We start from the raw sequence: 19,316 nt of genomic DNA on the forward strand, positions 1-19,316 counted from the left end.
TTTTTATGGTGGTTGCAAGATCGGTCAAATCTACCGAACCCGTACAGAGATTAATTACTGAAAATAACAGATAAAATATAAAGTTTTTATTTCTTAAGAAACATTTGATAACTATCTTGACATTATAAAGATTTTGTATGTGAAATTTCAAAATTTTCTGATGTATAAAAGTATTTTTAATCTTAAAATGAATATTACTTTGCACGATAGATAGGCATCATGCGAAAAGAAAAAAAAAGACACGAGAAAAAGATTGCTTTACAAACCTTAAGACTTAATAAGAAATTAGATATTTTGCTTATGAAAGCATCGTAATGTTTACTGATAAACTGCCCATGCTGAAAGAGTTAATGGAATTCAGTATTAAGAAAGTGGGGTCCTATAGTTATTTTGGATTTGGGGTTTTGGTAAAGATTAATGTTAAATTGACTGAGTTCTACAGAGAACTCTTTTAGAATGACAATACATTATGCCTTACTGCATGACAACTTCAATCCAACTGAACCACTCTGGGAGGTTTTGGAACACCAGCATGAATAACCAGATAACAGAGACCTCAAAATTAAACTATAACAAAGTGGACTGGAGTCTATTTTACCAGATGTGTACCAATGATTGGTGGTTAGTGTAAGTAATGGAGTTCAGACTGTGACTAATGCCAAAAATGAAATACTTCTAATTTCAAGGCATACTGATCCAATATTTGTGGTAAAACAGTGTAAATAAAATTGTAAGCCATTCAATACCTCTCCTTTTGTTATGTTCTTCCACTTTGGCTGGAGATGAAAATGATTCTTCTGTCTCTGTGATGTTGGAAGTTTTGTTGAGGCAATGATCCACCTGATTATGAGATGATTTTTCCAAATCCTCAGCAGTATGAAGAATTTTCAAATCACAGATGTCTTGTGAACTGGAAGAACAGAAATAAAATTATCTACAAAACTTTAATGCAGCTTAGAATTCATGAATGTGCAGTTGATCCTTAATATGCTGACTCTGTGAACAAGAGTACAAAATTAACCCAGAACTAATCAAAATTTACAGCATAACACTAGCATATAAAAATGCTTATACTTCTCTAATGAAACTATCAAACATTCTTTAAAGACTAGATTTCTATATTTAGAGCTTGAAGTCCAACCTCATTATGTCACATAAAGGTTCTACCAGCCTTTGGAAAATTATGTACTTCACAAATGCTGTGTTCATATATTTTTATGCACTTGATAAATATACTTAAATGTATAACCTGAACTTCATTTTCTATTATTGCCTTCAGTGTATAATGTTTCCAAAGAAGAATAAGCCAAGTAACTAATAATTTTTATTAACTAATACAACATTAAATTAGACAACCAGCCACATGTTTAGTTCATAGGCTTACAGCTATAGAAGTTTCTATTTTATCATAAGAAAGAACAATCTTAGTGTCATTGTTGGAAGTGTTACTTGAATCTAGAGTACTCTGAACTTTAAAGATTTCTGCATTTCTCTTAGAAGAGAAAAATTTACCACAACAAAATAAAAGTTTAAATTTTATCACAGCTACAGCTCTGAAACTTTTGAACTAGCCAGCAACTTAAGCTAGGCAATTAACTCAATTAATCAATGACCTATATCCATTAACTGCATTAGTTAGTGTCATGTAAAATAGTCAATTAACCAAAATTATGAATAATGCCATGAACATAATTAATTAATTGTAATTAGTGCCTCTAATTATTACTGAATTCAATTACTCCAACTATCCAAGTAATTGAACGACTGCCATTATTATCTGAGATTAATTCAAGGTTATTCCAATTAATCGATTAGTGTCATGACTCATGAAAATAACAAAATGATCAAAATTAGCATTTTCAATAGTTCCAGCTATCTAAGTTCTGTGAGAATAATTGGTTATTCAAATGTAATCTATTAATGAGTCTGACAATTAATTGATTATCAAATTCCACTAAATGCCCAGCTCTACCAGCAACCTATTAACAGTCAAACAACTCAGTCAATGTCTAGATATAGTGCTACTTATATCTTTACTATTAACTGGACAGAAGAAACAAAAAAATATTAGTGACATATATCGATGAACATTAAATTTACAATATATTCTTTGTGTACAGTCCATTTTAAAAGTCATATTACTAAATTTTTTTAACCACAATTATAGTTCATAAACTAAATTTTATAAAAATAATTTTTGTTTTATTAGGGAAGTCTCAATTCATAGGACTGTACCAAAGGTAGTACAAGTGGTATGTCCACACAGAACGACAGCCCATAGGGGGAGCAAGTTTACAACACTGGAGACAATGATAGATTTGATTTTTTTGAATAGGGGTGTAAAACTTATAACTCACAACAATCTATAGTTTATATATGTATGAAAAAAGTAAAACTGTAAGAGACGCAGTACTGCATCAAAAAATAACTTTATTAGAATTCTGTTCATCCGAGGTTCCAACTATCTCAGAACAATAAAAAAAAAATATATCTCATTTCAATGAAAGGGGGGGGGGCCGAAGATCACCTGTAGGGGTCACTTGTTTTAACCACTTGCACCACTATACAGTAGTGTGTTGTCTGTCAATCAGTCAGTAGACACTAAAATGATATCACATAAGGGACGCTTAACATTGTAATTTGTACATTTGTGACATCAGTAAAATGTGTGCATGCCATGAGTTACGAGAAGAATTATCCATTCTGTAGGCTACAACATAGCATAGCATACGAACTTCAAATGCAAGAAATCAAAATATTTGTTCCTCTTAATTCTGGTATTATTTATTCTTGAAAAACAGAACACTTTTGGGGACCCTGCAGAAGTACATCTAGGTTATGTAATACTTTACATCCTTCTCAATAGTTCTAAATCTGCCTCATTTTGGATAGCAGCAAATGTTTTTCACTCATAAGTTCCACCATCTGAAGTCAGATAAGTGTTGATAGTTTTTCAATTTTTGTAACATTTATAAATATATCAAAACTTGGTTAAATGATGAATACAAGTAGAAGTAATCCAGGAATTCAAGAATATGTTATACTCCAACTGGAAGAAACAGTAAGAAGATTACTTCTTGCAATGGAATACAGACATACTGTGTTAAGTCATGTAGACAGCACTATTCACCAAAGAGCATCATTAGTCATAATGTAAAAATAAAAAACGGCATCATAAGGAACACAATACACATATTCTAAGCCTACCTGACAACTAAATGTGGATACTGAGAATGAACTCCATTTCTATAAAAATCCACAAGTGTAATAGTTTGATCTTCAGTATCAACTTCAGATATCCGACCCTGGAAGACTCCTAAAACATCACCACAGTCAATCACCACTTCACAACCAATCCAGCGATCTGCCATGTTATACTATATTCTGAAAGAATATAAAATAATGTTTTTTGTTAGAAAAGTTAAAAATTTTGCACCTACAATTCAAAATTAACTATTTTACAATTCCAGATTAGATTTCAAAGAAATTTTACAATTATTTTTTTCTTCTCTTGCTATAATTTTCCAAATATAATACACTTTTCACTAAATCTTTGTGAAGAAGTTAGGATGCATATAATATATGATAACAAATCGAAATGTTTTTTTCACAGCCAGTTCAGACCATCTTTTGCAACATGCGTTGTGAATGGTAATGCATACTTACTCTCTCTGTTTCTAAGGCATAGATGAAAATTGTCTTCTGTTTTACTTTATTTTCAATATCTTTAAACAGGATTTTTGAAATAAAATGATCAAGATTTTGAAGATTTATTTACACGCACATTTAGAAATACAAAATTAGTTATTGATACATTACATCCGATATTCAAAACTACAAATCATTTTTGGCGAGTCCATCAAATTCTGAGTTCGAATCACTGTCCTCATATGACTAGCCCAACTTCTATACCATCTAGTCATCACCACAGACATCGTCTTCAGTTTTGTTATCAACCAATGCAGCTTTGTTGTGATAGGCTTTGATTTCACGGTGCGTTTTTAAATCGGTTTTATAAAATCAAAACCATCATCTTTACATATACACAGGGAGGAAATGTTTGAGAACAAATTACACATACCCCACTATAGCAAAGCTGTTGCAGAGGGCCATGACTAATGAACACCAGCTGTAAATGGGTTTTTGACCATGTTTATTTGGGGGCTGTGATTGAAAAGATAGCAAACACTATAGTGAATGTGGACACTCTAGCATTCTTATCATCAAAAGGTTACTTTGACTGCAATATTGCAAAAGTCTAGGTGTGTATTATTTGTAGTGATAAGGAAAATTTGACTTTTTGTTCATATTTAAATTGTGTATTATACTTGGAAAATTATGGTTGGTTATTTTCATCTTTGTCAACAAAAGCTACAAACCAAACTAAATAAGGTAAACCACAAATACATGAAACACAGGTATGAAGGCTTAATACCCATTGATATATGAAATTATAGTTATTAGTCCAATGTTTTCAAACCTAATAGTCCTAATAAATAATGACATATCTATAACTGCTTCAATGATTGCTTTGTGTCACTTGTATGCAAATTCAAATTCAGTTCTGAACCATAGAACCTGAGCTTCAAACCACGCCCAACTTAAGTAACTGGATGCTATCAGAACTACTCCTGTGGCTTTGTAAACTGGTTCAAAATTAGGGTTCGTTTAAACTCATCTAGTACTTTAAAAGTCCATGATAAAGATACTTCAGTAGATCTTTTCAATCTATTGCATCTTGAAATATTCTTCAAAAATATTTTATAAACTAAGCTAATCAACACTTTACGAAAATTTAAAAACACAAACCTCTGAAAACATTTACAAACAAATTTTTGAATTTAGTATTTTCTAATAACTTCTACTGGAAAAAGACTAAAATGTAAGAAAGTTATGAATAGATTTAGAGCTTTATCCAGGGAAATGTCTAAACTAAATCTAGGTAATAAAGACAAGGGTAAAAAGAATACAAAGAAAAATACACAATGGAAAAAACGTCAATCGGAAAAAAAAGTCTAGGAAAATTACACAAACAGGTAAAAAGTTAATAATTAAGGTGTTATTAATACAGTTTTCTAACCAATGGTTTCCCATTATTGTTTAACACTTGCTATTAAACCATATAGATTTCCCAGTAATAATAAAAAAATAAAATGCTTATTTTAGAATTTGTTATTTTATACCATTCTTAAAATATAGGACTTATTTTTTCTTACTATTTTACCTGTTTGTGTAATTTTATTTGTCTTTTTACATGATTGCCCTTTATATATTGTCTTTTTTTTTTTTTACCTTCGTATTTATTGCTGCTACTAGTCTAAACTATAGTACTTATAAAATATACACTGGGACAACAACGTCTACTGGCAGAAAACTAATGTAACTCAGAAACATTCAATCCATAACAAATCACATTAAAAAATTACACTTTTCCTTATGTTATTAAAAAGGTATAGACTATAGTATAAATCTGATATGACAATATACAGAGCTGGCAATTAGTAGAATTTGCTAATCAGTTGATTATTCTCATGAGATTTGGCTAGTTGGAATACTGAAAATAATAATCAGAAACATTAATTTCTATTAGTTGATTATTTTCATGACAGAAATGGACTTACTCATAATTCTGATTAATCAATTATTTTACATGACATTAATCAATGTAGTTGACGTCATAGGTAATCAATTACATCAATTAATTATGTTAATCACCCTGCTCTAACACTGTATAACACTTAGTCTTACAAAAGGTGGGGCTTTTAAATACTTAAATATAATTATTGTTGCAGTACAAAGCATTTAAACATTTATACACAATTTATGTCAAATTATTTATTATATTCTTGCATAACTATTTAGTTGTTCTACTAAAACATCACTGGCAATATTAAAACTGCCCTGATTATGAATCTTAGAAACGGTAAATATGAAACACAAAATCAAGAGTAGTCAAACAAATACAGACCATATCCAAATGGAACATAAAGATAAAATATTACTATAATATGAAAATCTATACATTTATAATCTAATATTGTGATTTGAAGTTAAAGCTGCAAAAATAAATAAAGTACACATAGTTGAATTTGAGATTATTTAAGGTCATTAACAAACGCATGGTTACCAGTTGTCCCAGGTTGACTGGGGCAGTCCTGGTTTTTGGAGTGTTGTCCAAGTATCAAAATGCATAAATTTCCAAGTTTTCACTTTTGTCACTAATCACTACCTTTTTTCTACTTCTATTCTGAGCCTTTGACACCCATGAAACAACAGATACAAACTGTTTTAACAGAATAAGGAAATTATCACATAGTTTGTAATTACTCAGCACAGCTTAAGCTGCTTCCTCTAAAGTTGGCTTTATCATAAGATAGGCTGCAGCAGATGAAATGATGCAACAATTGCATGCATCACAGAACAAGTGATTTTGCATCCACTAAAACATGCTACAGGTATTTTTTGGCTAGTTGTAAAGTTCTGAGTAACTGACATTCATGTTCATCCTCGTGTTATCTTAAATGCATTATGACTTGATAATCGAACATCGGCTGTGAATAGCACTTGCCATTTGCATTCAATGTTTTCTCCTATTCAGCATACCAAGAATCCTACAAGATCCTTTTTTGAGGAATGTTGCTGATATTTAAGATTATGACCCTGATGAGATGTGTGTATTGAAATTGTAAACTTTACTGAGGATTTAGTAGAGACTTCAATTTTCAGCTTTTGAAAATCTCTTGACATTAATTTCAGTTTTAAAGAATATAATTGTGGACAAAATGGAGGGGGGCATATTTTGTAAAATTACTTAAATCTCATTGTAACATCCATCTGTTTTAATAACATTTCTTTGTGTCATTTGATTAGATAGTATCTGTTTAAGGCAACCAGATTTTCAAATCATAACACTAGGTCACATTCAGATTTTCAGATATTAAACCATGGCCCCCTTTTTTTGGGGAAAAGTAATGAATATTCATTTTAAGAAAAAAATAAGCTTTATCAAGTGAAAATGGTATTTTTACTTACATTATTGCAAAAAACCCTCTACATTTTTCAAAAAATTCTTCAACCTCATGAGAAGGCAAACTTACCTGATAAATTTATTTATATTTAAGTCTCCTTTGCAGTATATGTTATAATTTTAAATTTTCTTAATGTTTGTTATAAAGTTACGCATGTGATGAACAACATCCAATTTTTGATTTTGTACTTAGGTCATTTATCATGGATATGGATGTGACTTCTGTCACCATATTTTTTATGTGTTTTGTTCAAAATATTTATATTGTAACTACACACAGAATTTTTTAAGAATCTATATGTCACTTTGTTCTATTATGCATTTTGCTTTAAGTGTTGAAAAGCTAGCTTTTAACTACCTGTCACTTATACTTAACTATCTGCTTTGACAATGCTTTCTCATTCTATACAAATTATGATACACTACAGTATTGGTTTTGGGATACTTAGTTTTTATCATCAAGGAGTGTAAAAAAAATTATAAACATAAAAAGCTTATTAAAAGTCCAAACAAAATCATACTTTCTGTACAATTAAATCAAGCAATGGTTCAGTACTAGCTGATACACTCTTGTCAAATCTGTTTTTTTATTTTTTTGTCTTTTTCTGAGTAAAATCAGACCTAAACCATATTACAAACAAATTACGGATATGTAATATAAATATGTGAACATTTAGATCTCTAATACAGTAACTAAATGAGTGAGTTAAATTTTTCTCTTTTGTGCCTAATCTACGGCAAAATATAAACAACTTTTTTCAAAAATTAATATATTCCGTAATTTCATGGTCAAACCAAATCTCTTTACTTTTAAGTTTTGGTTTTAGTTAAAAGCAACCATATGGCATGGATCTCACACTACTGTTAAATCTTCACAATTTAATCAGAAAATTTAAATAAAAACGCTTCTGTTAAAACTATATAATTAATGAAAATTAAATATTACATACTTGATTTTAGTTTAATTAATTTTTTTTATAAATCAATTTTTAAAAAACATACATAAATACAGCATCTTTTGTTTTAATCAAGCCTAAATCCATAAGAAAAATAATAAACACTTGCAGAGTAACGGAGTTACTAAATTTGAAATTTCACTGCTCTAAACAGTAGACTACAGACAGAGTAAGAGTAAAGAACGTAAGAAACTTAGAAAGACCAAAGGGCCACCAAACCATTGGCCTTTTAAATTTTAATATTTCATTCCTCACAAAACTAAACAACGAAAACATTTAGTTTTTCCAACAATATTTTAAAAACCTGAAACTAATACTAATGCACAAGACACACACCAACTCATCAGGTAAATCGTTCTACCGGTTTATATCTCTTCCACTAAGTTCCAGAATAATAACTTTATTGAAAGAAATTGTTTATTTCAAAACTTAACTGTTACTAGTAGTATTGGAATTACAATACAATTAACAATTTCAAATCAAACTGAACTTAGCTGAAAGTTCCCGTTTTCTTGTTCAAAAATATGCTAGGTATGGAAAACAAAATGGGAAAATATGTCAACTCTTTAAAATATATATATAATATCTTCCGATATATTTTTAAAATAAAAATAAAACCACCAAGGTTTATTACGTGTGAAAAACTGTCACCTCGGTCGTCTATCAGCTACAGGGCGTCAAAATTATTAATACAAACATGTTCCGGAATACAAAATTCATAAATATAGTATATTAATATATGATCTCCCAAAGTCGCTCTCAAATATTCGAAATACAAATATATTCAAATTACATAAACATCCAATCAAATAATCTAGTGACATTATTGGGTTTACGTCTTAAAATAGGATTAAAAAAAGGTACCCTATTGATGAAACAATTCATTTTAATCTTTAAAAGTAAGAACTATATATTTAAGTGGGCCGTGCATACAAGGTTCTTGTTCGCGTCTCGTTATCACCAAGAAAAAATTCGCATTCTGCACTTTCCAGAAGGGTGCGATATAAGAGTTATAGTTAAATCCCATCCTTCGATTAGAGTAGCCCACGAGTTAGCGGTGGGTTGTTTGAATGCTTACCTTTTAGGACGTACACATATGTTGTGGTAAACGAAATGGAAGTAACTGAGGCTAGTGGTAATGTGCCATGGCTGAAAGTAAGCCTGCTACCACCAACACATCTGAGATCGCTGGTTGAGGATTGTACAAAAAATCTAGACACAGTGCAGCAAAAGCAATTCAGTGATTTATTTGATTAATTTACCAATGGATCACTATAGATGTAGCCAGTGTTGAAACAGAGTGGATGTTGAAAGACGGGGTCATACAACTTTCGGACAGTATTTGATCATGTTCAGTAGTGATTGTCAGGAGAAAGGAAGATATGCCAAGTTTCTGTGTTAATTTTAGATGGGTAAATGCGGTAATTCACATTGACTCCTTTCCTTTAAATCGCCATGATCAAGTGAATATCTGGATACATTTTGAAGTTTTTTTATTGCATAAGTTTTTTAGGTCAGGCATCTGGATACTGGCAAGTTTAGCTGGATGGTGAGAGCAGAGATGAAACTGCTTTTAGAACAAGCGATAACTCGTATGAGTTCTTCATCATGCCGTTTATCTTTATATTTTGCCTAACCTTTCGAGAGGTTAATTGAGCTTACACTGAGTGGGCTACAACGAGAGAGATGCATAGCCTATGTCGACGATATTATCGTGTTTGTTCACACGTTTGAATCTGTGGCTGAAAATCTGAGGATTATATTGCTGCAGATAAAGAAAGAGGGCTTGAAAATGAAACAAGAAAAATGTGTGATCAAGAAGGGAAACTTTGTGGTCACGTTGTAGGTAGAGGTGGGGTCTCTACAGCCCTTGCTAAGAAAGCAGCTTTGAGAGATTGGCTTCAGTATGTGACCAAGTGATATATCCAAAGTTTTTTGTTTGTTTGTTTTTGTGTCGCATTACTGATGGTTTGTGACCAATTTTCCCAATAGCAGGAACACTATCTGCTGTCACCAAAGTTGAGATACAATTAGGAAGAATAGATGAATAAGAACAAGCATTCCATTCCCTAAAGCTAATAAAGAAACACCAATATTGGCATATCTACGACAAGTCAGCGAATCCCTATTGGACACTACACCAGTGATAATGAAACTGTAGTTGCAGAAGGAATAGAACATGTAATCATACACTGTTTCGTACACTCATGGCTCTTGGATGTGGATATTGTTTGATGAAGAAAAAACTACACTCAGATGTATTCTTTGTAAAGGGGTACTTGTATTTTAGGAAGATCACCATTCAGGTGGGTCATGTTTCATTTAAATGACTAACGAAGTTTAAAAATCCAGAGGGAACGGCCGTGCGGAGTATAATAATATTGCAAGAACATGACTTTCTCATAGTGCATCATCTGGGCTTGTAACAAGGAAACATGGATGAGTATCTTGCTGCACAGTGAGACCCTATCCATTTGTTCAATTTACTTGTTCTGGACATCATGTGGGAGTTTTAAACCATTTCTGCCATAGCAACATAAAGCCATGCAGTAGAATATTTCACTAGTGGATGGATGCCAAAATTAGCACTTTGGGAACTCCAGAAAAAGCAACTGAAGAACTCTAATATAGTATGGGTGCTCCTTGCTATACAACAAGGTACCATTTGGCCAGCACAAATAGAAGAATGTTTTGGTATTATAAGTTTCTCAAGAAAAACCCAGTTAACAAAATTCTAATTTGCTAAAGCCGTAGGATATTTAATGAACAATGAGGTCATGAAAACTTTTTATGCCAATAAGCAAGCAGAGTGACCAAATGAGGTTATGAATAATTCAAACAGCAAGCACAAGTGTTTAATTAGAAGTAACCTTCCAAGCCTGTACTATTAGATAAGAAGGGTCAGTGGTCGTTTTTGTCAGTGTGGAGCAGATTCTGTTAAATAAGCAAGTTGACAGGATATCAGCAAAGTCTAAGAAGGTGCAGTAGATGAAATATCGCATGCCATATCCAGAAGGAGTTCAGAGTTGAAGAAATAACGAAATCATAACGGGAAATTCGAGCTCTACAGAGCAAATCTGAAAACTAAAAAAATATGTGCAGGTCGGGGATCGAGCAGCTTGGAATTCTAGGCAAGTCAGAGATACAGAGAATGACGCTCCAAGTTCAAAGAAAACTGAAAAACATCAACAACAAGAGCTTCCGTAACGTGTACAAAATAGTAAAGCAAAAGCTAGAATCACATGTTGTAGTTATTTTTTTGCTTCATAAGTCAACATGAAGAGTACTGTCAGAAGAGACCAGCGATCAGAAACCAGCGTCAGACCAGTTCAGGATTATTATTCAAACTTTTTCAAGTGAAGGAAAAGCTTCACCAAAGATGTCCGTGCTGACAGAGATGGAAAACTATCACCACTCAATTTTTTTGTATAAGTTATATTGATTTCTCTATTTTAGACTAATAACATTTATTTCGAACATTATGTTCAAAGGTTTAGTCATACTTTAGTTAGTTTATAAACTATTAGATATGATTGAAGGGGTAATGTTCATTGTAGAATAATTGCTAGAAAAAATATCCAAACATTGAAAGTGAAACTTGAGTGTACAACTGTTAAAGATACCGAGTTAATAATATGTTTTGTTTCTATGATACATTAAATATTTACTTCTTTGTAACTTAGTCTCTGAGTGAATTCTTTAATATTTACATAAACTTCCTCGAGTTCGTGGCTTGTGAGCCTTACCCACGACTGCACATAAAATATGCTAGCATAAAATAAATCTGTTTGTAACGAGTGTACAGTCGAACACATCGACTTACCACCACCTGTCACATTGCCATTGCAGTAGAATATTCCACAAGTAGATGGATGCCAAGATTAACAGTTTGGGAACTCCAGAAAGAGCAAGTGAAGTACTCAAGTCTAATATAAGTGCTTCTTGCTGTGTAGCAAGGTAAAGCTTGGCCAGCACAAATAAAAGAATAAAGCATGGATCTATACAATCAGTGGCACTTGTATGGTCAGCTATGAGTGCAGGAAGTTATGATGTACCATCAATATAAACCACTGAGTCATAATTCTCTGACAGTGATGCAGTTAGTGGTTCTCCCAAGCTTTAAGGTAAGAAATTCTCCAGACTTTATATAATGCAAAGACTATAGGGTACTAAGATTATCTGAATTTGCACTAACATTTGATGGTGGTTTTTTTGGCTCCATTCTAATCGAAATGTTCATTACTGTAAGAATCAGCCAAATCAGGGTAAACTTCAAAAGAAAATAGCTCTGGATATGGCTGGTAAATACCACCAAATGTTAGAAGAAGTGCTAGGAAATATGGTAAAAGAATAAATGTACCAGTATGTTAATTGGGTCTGGCAGTAGTTCATGCAATACAGAAGCAGCTGGGATCTGGCTGGCTGGATCCATATCGCATAGTCTGGCAAATTTTGGTCAATTGATGAACGAATTACAGCAGATGCAAGGCACATAAAAGTAGCTGGTCTGCATCACTAGAATACTACATCAAACCCACTTTATTATGCAGATCATAAGAGTTACTACTCCCTTTTGGCTGTAGCCTGTGGCGTCAGGGTCACCCTGATAATTGGTAAATTTTAATCCTGGCCACACCAATATTCCTTATCCTTGTCTGATTAGTCATTAACACACAATTAAATGTATATTACATCTTCCTTTTCATCTACCAGAGCTACAATTGACCTTTGATTCAAAGATCTACTCAGCCTGATTCTTTGCCCAACAATGTATTGGAATTTGACAGTAATGTGGATTTAATTTATTAAGGTGTTTAGTATTATTTTGTATACCACATGACCACTGCAGCTCATAGTTTGATAGATTGAATTATTTCTAGGCCAAGATAAGGATCAACCCAACCAGAATTGGGTTGTTTACACGCTGCTGGCACATATCAAAGTCTTATCCAATCTCCAAGCTTGAACGTTCATTCCATTACTACTGTTTTATAGTAAGTACTATTTGATGTACAGCTGCTCTACTCAACTGCTGATGTACAAAATTATGTGTATCAACTATTACAGAATGCAACCACTCCACATATTCTTTTGCACACTGTTGTAAATTCATACTGGATGGAGTGCTATACATAATAAGATACCTTGGTGATTGCACTTCTTATCCAAACATTAGTAGATCGGACAAAAAGCCAGCCAATTGTTGTTCAGTTTCAAGGTATGTCATCAATACGTGTGATAGGAAGTTGAATCACTCAAAGTTAACAAGCTTATCAAACATTCAAAGTTGATGACGAGGAACCCAATTTTTAGAAAAAATCTTGGAGATGGTTTGAATAACCAGTGAAAGAACTTTGATATAAATGTACAACGTTTCGATAAGATTATGTCGTCATCAGCTTGCATCATTCATTCAGCCAAACTACCAAACTGATATGATATGGTGAAATGTACATTCAACATAACTTTGCAAAGAACCAAGCATTGAAGTTTTTTTTTCCTTAATGCATGTGTATCTCTCTCTAGATGCTCAAAATTCTATTAATTCTGTTCAGCCAACCACAATTACCTTCCTCAGGTTTAGGTAGAGAACTAGCTATAACCAGAATAATCCTTTGTAAAGAAGAAACTGGCAATACTCATTCCTGTTATTCAATGAAGAGTAGTTGCTTCAGGTGACAAGTACTGCTGACTGATTGCCTTCCTTCAAAATTAGAAATGGCTGTGCATGGACTATAGGGGTCTTGGATTTGATCATTTAGCGCATTGTAGGCATAAAATGTTGTTCAGGAAAAAAAGTTCAAAAAATAAAACTCTGTCGGTTTTTCTCATATGACCAGTTTTTCCTCTGGGCAACACACATAGTACAGAATCTAAGTGTCTACACCATCATTCAGTATTTTTCAACAAATGCAACTAAAAACTGCTGCTGTATTTTTCATTGTTTTATGACATTCCCTAATATCACATTTTGCAAAGTAATTCATTAAGTCTTTCTTGTCTTAAAATTCTTAGCTGTATATTAGTTTAGTTACAGCATTTCTGTAGTGCATAATAATGATAAAGTAGCCTATCCTGTGCTTATGGCTGATCACACAGGTACCTGATGTCACATAAATCAGTGCTCTGTTTATCATTTTGTGATAGTCATAATTTGCCTTATTGCATGGCAAGTAGTGCCAAAACTGAATCATCCACTTTCTCTTCTCAGTGCTCTGTACTATTCATATTTAATGCCTATCTAGAAATAGAATTGTCAACATTTGTATGATTATTCATTATCATTGCTTCTTAATAATGTCCTGGATTCAGGCAGTCAATAAATGGAAACACTTTCGCTGCTTGGCGAGACAATATTTTGGCATTTCCACCCTACTTAAAATATTCTTACTATAATTAAATTTGTACCATTGTAATGTTACAATACAATGTATGATCATGTATCCCAACTTTTTGAAGTTCATCAATCATTTCAGTGATGCATGTTTGACTCAAATAGTAAATATTCCATCATATGTTTAATCATGGTAATGCTTGACAAATACTACAACAGTAAGCAGTATCAGCGCTCAGGATCCATAAGTATAAGACTTGCTTGCATAATTTCATACTCCATATTAACCTACACTTGCAACAATACGGATCTAATTCCATTATCTTTGGTGTAAATGTCTCGATGAATGTATAATCTTGACAAAGATATTCCAATATATTGTTGCGTCATTGAGATCACATGACTACAGTGACGCCACGTTTCTAGAACTATCCCGTATCTTGGCGAATGCTCTAGTATTTGCTAGATATAGGGTAGTTTGGTATATATAAGAGGGGACAACGTGACGCGAGAGGAAGGTAATGTGTGTATAGATAGTGAGTAATTGATCTGCAGTCAGAAGTATTATTGAGCACGTTCGTTGTTATAGCGTTTGTTTAGCGCGATTGTTGAAGTTGAGTGTATCGGTAAAGTTGTATTCGGAAAGAATAAACCAGTTTTATTAAGTAAAGAACTTGTGTCGCTAAAGTTCTGTCGGAACGAAGTTACGGAAAAATCAATTAACAAACGGTGACGTAACAATATAATACCTCAACCAAAGCACACATTAGAGACTGAGATGCTCAGCTATTCGTATCTATTTGTTCATCTAAGAACATCTTAGTCTTAGGTATCGCAGACAGTACTGTAGTTAACTGTCTTTGAGAAATTGGCTAGAAATCATAAATAGCAAGACAGGAAAATAGAAAGCTGTCAAGTTCTCATTTGGTCTCAGGCTGGAACCAGTCCATAATCAGGACACTCTATCCCTGCCTACTATATGCTTGAGATATTTCACTTATACATTCATTAACTCATACTTCCTTTATTTCAGTTTCAGATCAGCATCTTTGATGACTTAAGAAGTTATTCTCAGTTTCTCAGCAGCATGAAAATCCGAAAAGTCATACATATAGATGAGTCATCATTCTTCAATGCAACTCTTTAAGAACAAGCTCCATTAGCTTCTCAAAAGTGACAGATAAATTACACAGATCAAACTACATTGAATAAAAGCTATAAAGTCCTTCTGAAGGCCCCCTCCAATCTTCCCTGACGGCATGGTGAAGTCTGAGAGCTTATATAACGTTAAAAGTCGGGTTTAATACTCATACCTAATTGTGTAGCTTTACACTTAACAATAACTAAAATAGATGAAATTAACCTTCCCAGATGATGCAAGTAATCTTAGACTTTTCAATAATCTAGAGTGAATTAACTTTCATTAGCCGGAAGCCAGATCTATCATATCAGATGAATGGCCATTCTCAGTTTCTCAGTAGTAGGAAAATCCAAAAAAGTCATACAAATAGATGAGTCATCATCCTTCATTGCAACTATTTAAGAACAAACTCCAGTAATTAATATATTCCATGAAAAAGGATGTAATGAAAAACACTGACAGGTATAACTACATTCCCCCACCTAAAGACGACACACAACTTTAATGTTCTTTCATTCTACTTTTTTATAACCATTGAAAATCAACGAGCACTCTGTGATGATTGTACGTGTATTATTCTGTCATTCAATAGATAATATTGATGTTAGCCATTCTTGCTAATGATTTAATAGAACATTTTAGAATTATGATCTTAACTTTAAAGGGTTTGGCACAGGGCTGAGAAAAGTATTATTCATGTGATGAAACATGAGAAATAACTTTAAATGCTTCCTTATACTTCCATCAGTCAGGTGCTGAAATGTGAGGGAGTGTTGAGTTATTCTATTGTCCAATTGCATCAGTAACCTCGCATCACCGGCATTAAATAGTTATAACATTTTTTGGATATTTGGAAGTTCCACCTTTTTCATAATTATATATATTTTTTTGTCAACTGTGGGTACATGGTTATTCCACTATCTTTAGTTTTGTTCTTTTAATATTTTCAATTTAGCACAAATAAAAGTTTCCTATTTCTTATCAAACCTTACATTTTTAAAAGTTCCATATGACTATTTATTAATTTATGGACAAGAATGCATGGATTTTGTAATTTGGAAATATATTGTTTTTGCTCTTGTGAAAATGATAAGACTTCCCCCTTGTAGTAACCACCTTTTGTTTTTTAAGTGTGATCTGGGCAATTTGTATTATATTTTATACTCAAATTATAGACTGGTAATTTATGGTTATATTTTAACTGCAATTTAGTTTCTTAAATATTGGTTGTTACAAAAAATATGGGTAACTTAATTTCGTTTTTCTTGGACTAAAGTCTTACTCTTAGTGAAAGAAGTACTGTCATTAAGAGTTAATAAAACTAGTCTAAAGTCTGACTAAACTGTAAGAATTAGAGATTGACGATTGAGAAGTGACGTAGGTCATGACTCTGAATTGAACATTTTAGCTTAGTTTGAACAAACGTTTTCCCAGGTTTTTAAATTTTCTAATATAATTAAAAAGTAATCTAGGAAAACGTTTGTTAAAATAAGTTAGGAATTAATACATACTATCCTAAAAGATTGATTTGACTACTGAGCGTAGGCCTACTCATGAAACTTTGAAAGTAATATTTATTTTATACTAAAACAGTTAAATTAACGAGTAGCTAATTTACTAGACTTCAGCTGACCCTAACTTATCTAAATTAAAAACAAAAAAGAACAACAACAAAAACTGACTGGTTTGTATTTAAACCCAAGATTTCCTAAACTTCTAATCGGCTTTTCTGTTGTATTTAGTCTGTTTCTGAAATCTTTTCAAAATATATACTTAAAGTTAAAAGTATCTTAATAATAATAGTGTAGCTAAACTATTCCAGTTGAACTCTTGAAGTTAAATTTGTTTCAAATTTCTGAAAGTATTACAACTTTAAAGTTGCAAATTATTAACATAACATAATATTTTGGGACAACATGGGATTTATTGCCGTATTGGTCCATCTCGGCTGTTTCATCCTCAATACTAAATTAAAATGATTAGAAAAAATAAAATAAAAAATTTCAAACCCAGCCCTTTTCATTCATATACTTATCAAGCTTTTTCTTAAACACTAATTAGTGTTACTCACCTTGATATAGATTTGCAATCAGAACAAGAGCTCCTTGTTGTGTCATTTAGATATTACACTAGCATAGGGCTCAGTTTATTGGTTGTACAGGTTAGTTTAAGAAAGATGAAAGTTAATCTTATTTTTTATTTGGACAGAATCTACATATATTTCATGTTTTAATAGTAAAAAATTTGTAATTAGGAACTGACTGTTAGTATGAGTTGAAAATGTTTGTTAACTGTGCAAGAGCTTATGCCCTTCCACTTCTTCAGTGTGGTGCAAAATCATGCAGTATTAATGTAGATTATTTTAATATTTATCACATGAAATGTATAAATGATTATCATATGAGAATTGGTAAGTGAGAGAAATTGAATGATTTTATGTAATATCTCAGTATTTTTATGAATGTTAAAATAAAAATTTTTTGATCATGTAATATGTAAAATATTTACCATTTTTAATTTTATGCATACAGTTTATAAATATTGTAATAGGGTAGACACTTTATATTGAATCAAAACGTTAAGAAATATGCCTGTTCCGGGAATTGAACCTGGGACTGTCAGCTCACAGATGGTATTCTAAGAGCATGCTCTACCAACTGAACTACCACTAGTACCAAAATACTGGTCTCAAATCAATAACTACCCTTCTGACTGTTAAGTAATCCCTGCACTCCAGCAAAGTTTATCTTTAAGCCTACAAAAGTTAACACACCATTCTTAGACTGGTTGTCTTCCAGCTGATATCATCATATTGCAACACATTAGAAAATTAAGAAATCTTTTCTGACTGGATTCACTATTCGTTCAGGTCAGATAGCTCTCAGAGGTGAAAAGACCACTAGTCAATGATATGGACCATTGTATAATGGATTCACTATTCGTTCAGGTCAGATAGCTTTCAGAGGTGAAAAGACCACTAGTCAATGATATGGACCACTGTATAAGCAGTAAGATGTCTAAATTTACTGAAGATACTAAACTGGTGGGCAGGGATAAATGTTTGAAAATTGATTCCTTAATCAAGAAAGACTTTAACAGCCCTGTTGAATAAGTTAATTTGTGGAAAAAGTTTCATTATTGGTAAATTGTTTTCTTTTTTAGTGGGAGAAATATTAGTGTTGAAAGAAATGAGGAGTAGGATTGGTATGTGATGACCGATAAAAGCTTTGAATTTTGCTGAATGTGTGGAAGTGGTGAAAAAAAGCAAATAGTGATTTGTGATCTACTTACAGTAATTCTGAGTTGAGGAGAAATGAAGTTATTACATTGTACAAAACTTTGTTAATGCCTTATTTGGAATTTTTACAGGCTATTTAGGTTCCATTTATTATAGAAATGATGTTAATTTGCTTGAAAATGCTTATATGGCGAATAGAGTTGGACGATTAGTGGAACTTACTAATAAAAATGAATCATTAGGCCTATTAATTGACTACATTTAACTAATTAATTATTTTCACATGAAACTTGCATAGTAAGAATAATCAAACAGTAATAATTTGAAACACTAATTTCAATTAGTTGATTATTTTAATTAACTTAATAGATTTAAGTTCATTATATTTTAATTTTTCTTATGTGATACTAATCAATGTAAACTGATGCTTGTAGGAAATACTGTTAGTTACCCAACTCTAATGATGAACCAAGAGAAATGTCTTGAGGTGGTCCCCTGTAGTTCTATATGGTCTAAAACAGTAATTCTAAACGTGGGGGTGCAATTTGAAAATGCTACAATAAGAAAATTTTCATTTGGGTGTGAAGAGCGAAAAACGTTCCGTGACTCAAAACTAAATT

The 19,316-nt window shown here is 32.2% G+C and overlaps 2 protein-coding genes across 13 annotated transcripts in view; one reads left to right on the plus strand and one right to left on the minus strand.

Annotated features, from left to right (window-relative positions):
• LOC106458396 (enhancer of mRNA-decapping protein 3-like) overlaps positions 1-8,462 on the minus strand; it is a 22,968-nt gene extending 14,506 nt beyond the window's left edge. For 2 of the 3 annotated variants that reach the window (XM_013917906.2, XM_022384586.1), the window contains exons 1-3: positions 8,320-8,462; positions 3,208-3,384; positions 747-910 (exon numbers count right to left, since the gene is read on the minus strand). In XM_013917906.2, coding sequence (XP_013773360.1) covers positions 747-910; positions 3,208-3,371 — 328 coding nt within the window. In that variant the 5' untranslated portion in view covers positions 3,372-3,384; positions 8,320-8,462. The remainder of the gene's footprint in view (positions 1-746; positions 911-3,207; positions 3,385-8,319) is intronic. The other variant, XM_022384588.1, reaches the window with a different exon arrangement.
• Positions 8,463-16,545: 8,083 nt separating this feature from the next.
• The window catches only part of LOC106458404 (coiled-coil domain-containing protein 124-like), a 20,269-nt gene continuing 17,498 nt past the window's right edge, over positions 16,546-19,316 (plus strand). The window contains exon 1 of one of the 10 annotated variants that reach the window (XM_013917913.2): positions 16,546-16,637. Coding sequence is in view for 2 of the 10 variants with exons in the window: in XM_022384591.1 (XP_022240299.1) it covers positions 17,739-17,868 (130 nt within the window). In the remaining 8 variants the exon portion in view is untranslated. The other 9 variants (XM_013917912.2, XM_022384597.1, XM_022384593.1 and 6 more) reach the window with 9 other exon arrangements.

Source organism: Limulus polyphemus, unplaced genomic scaffold (genome assembly GCF_000517525.1).
Source record: "Limulus polyphemus unplaced genomic scaffold, Limulus_polyphemus-2.1.2 Scaffold456, whole genome shotgun sequence".
In the NCBI taxonomy this organism is placed as follows: Eukaryota; Metazoa; Arthropoda; class Merostomata; order Xiphosura; family Limulidae; genus Limulus; species Limulus polyphemus.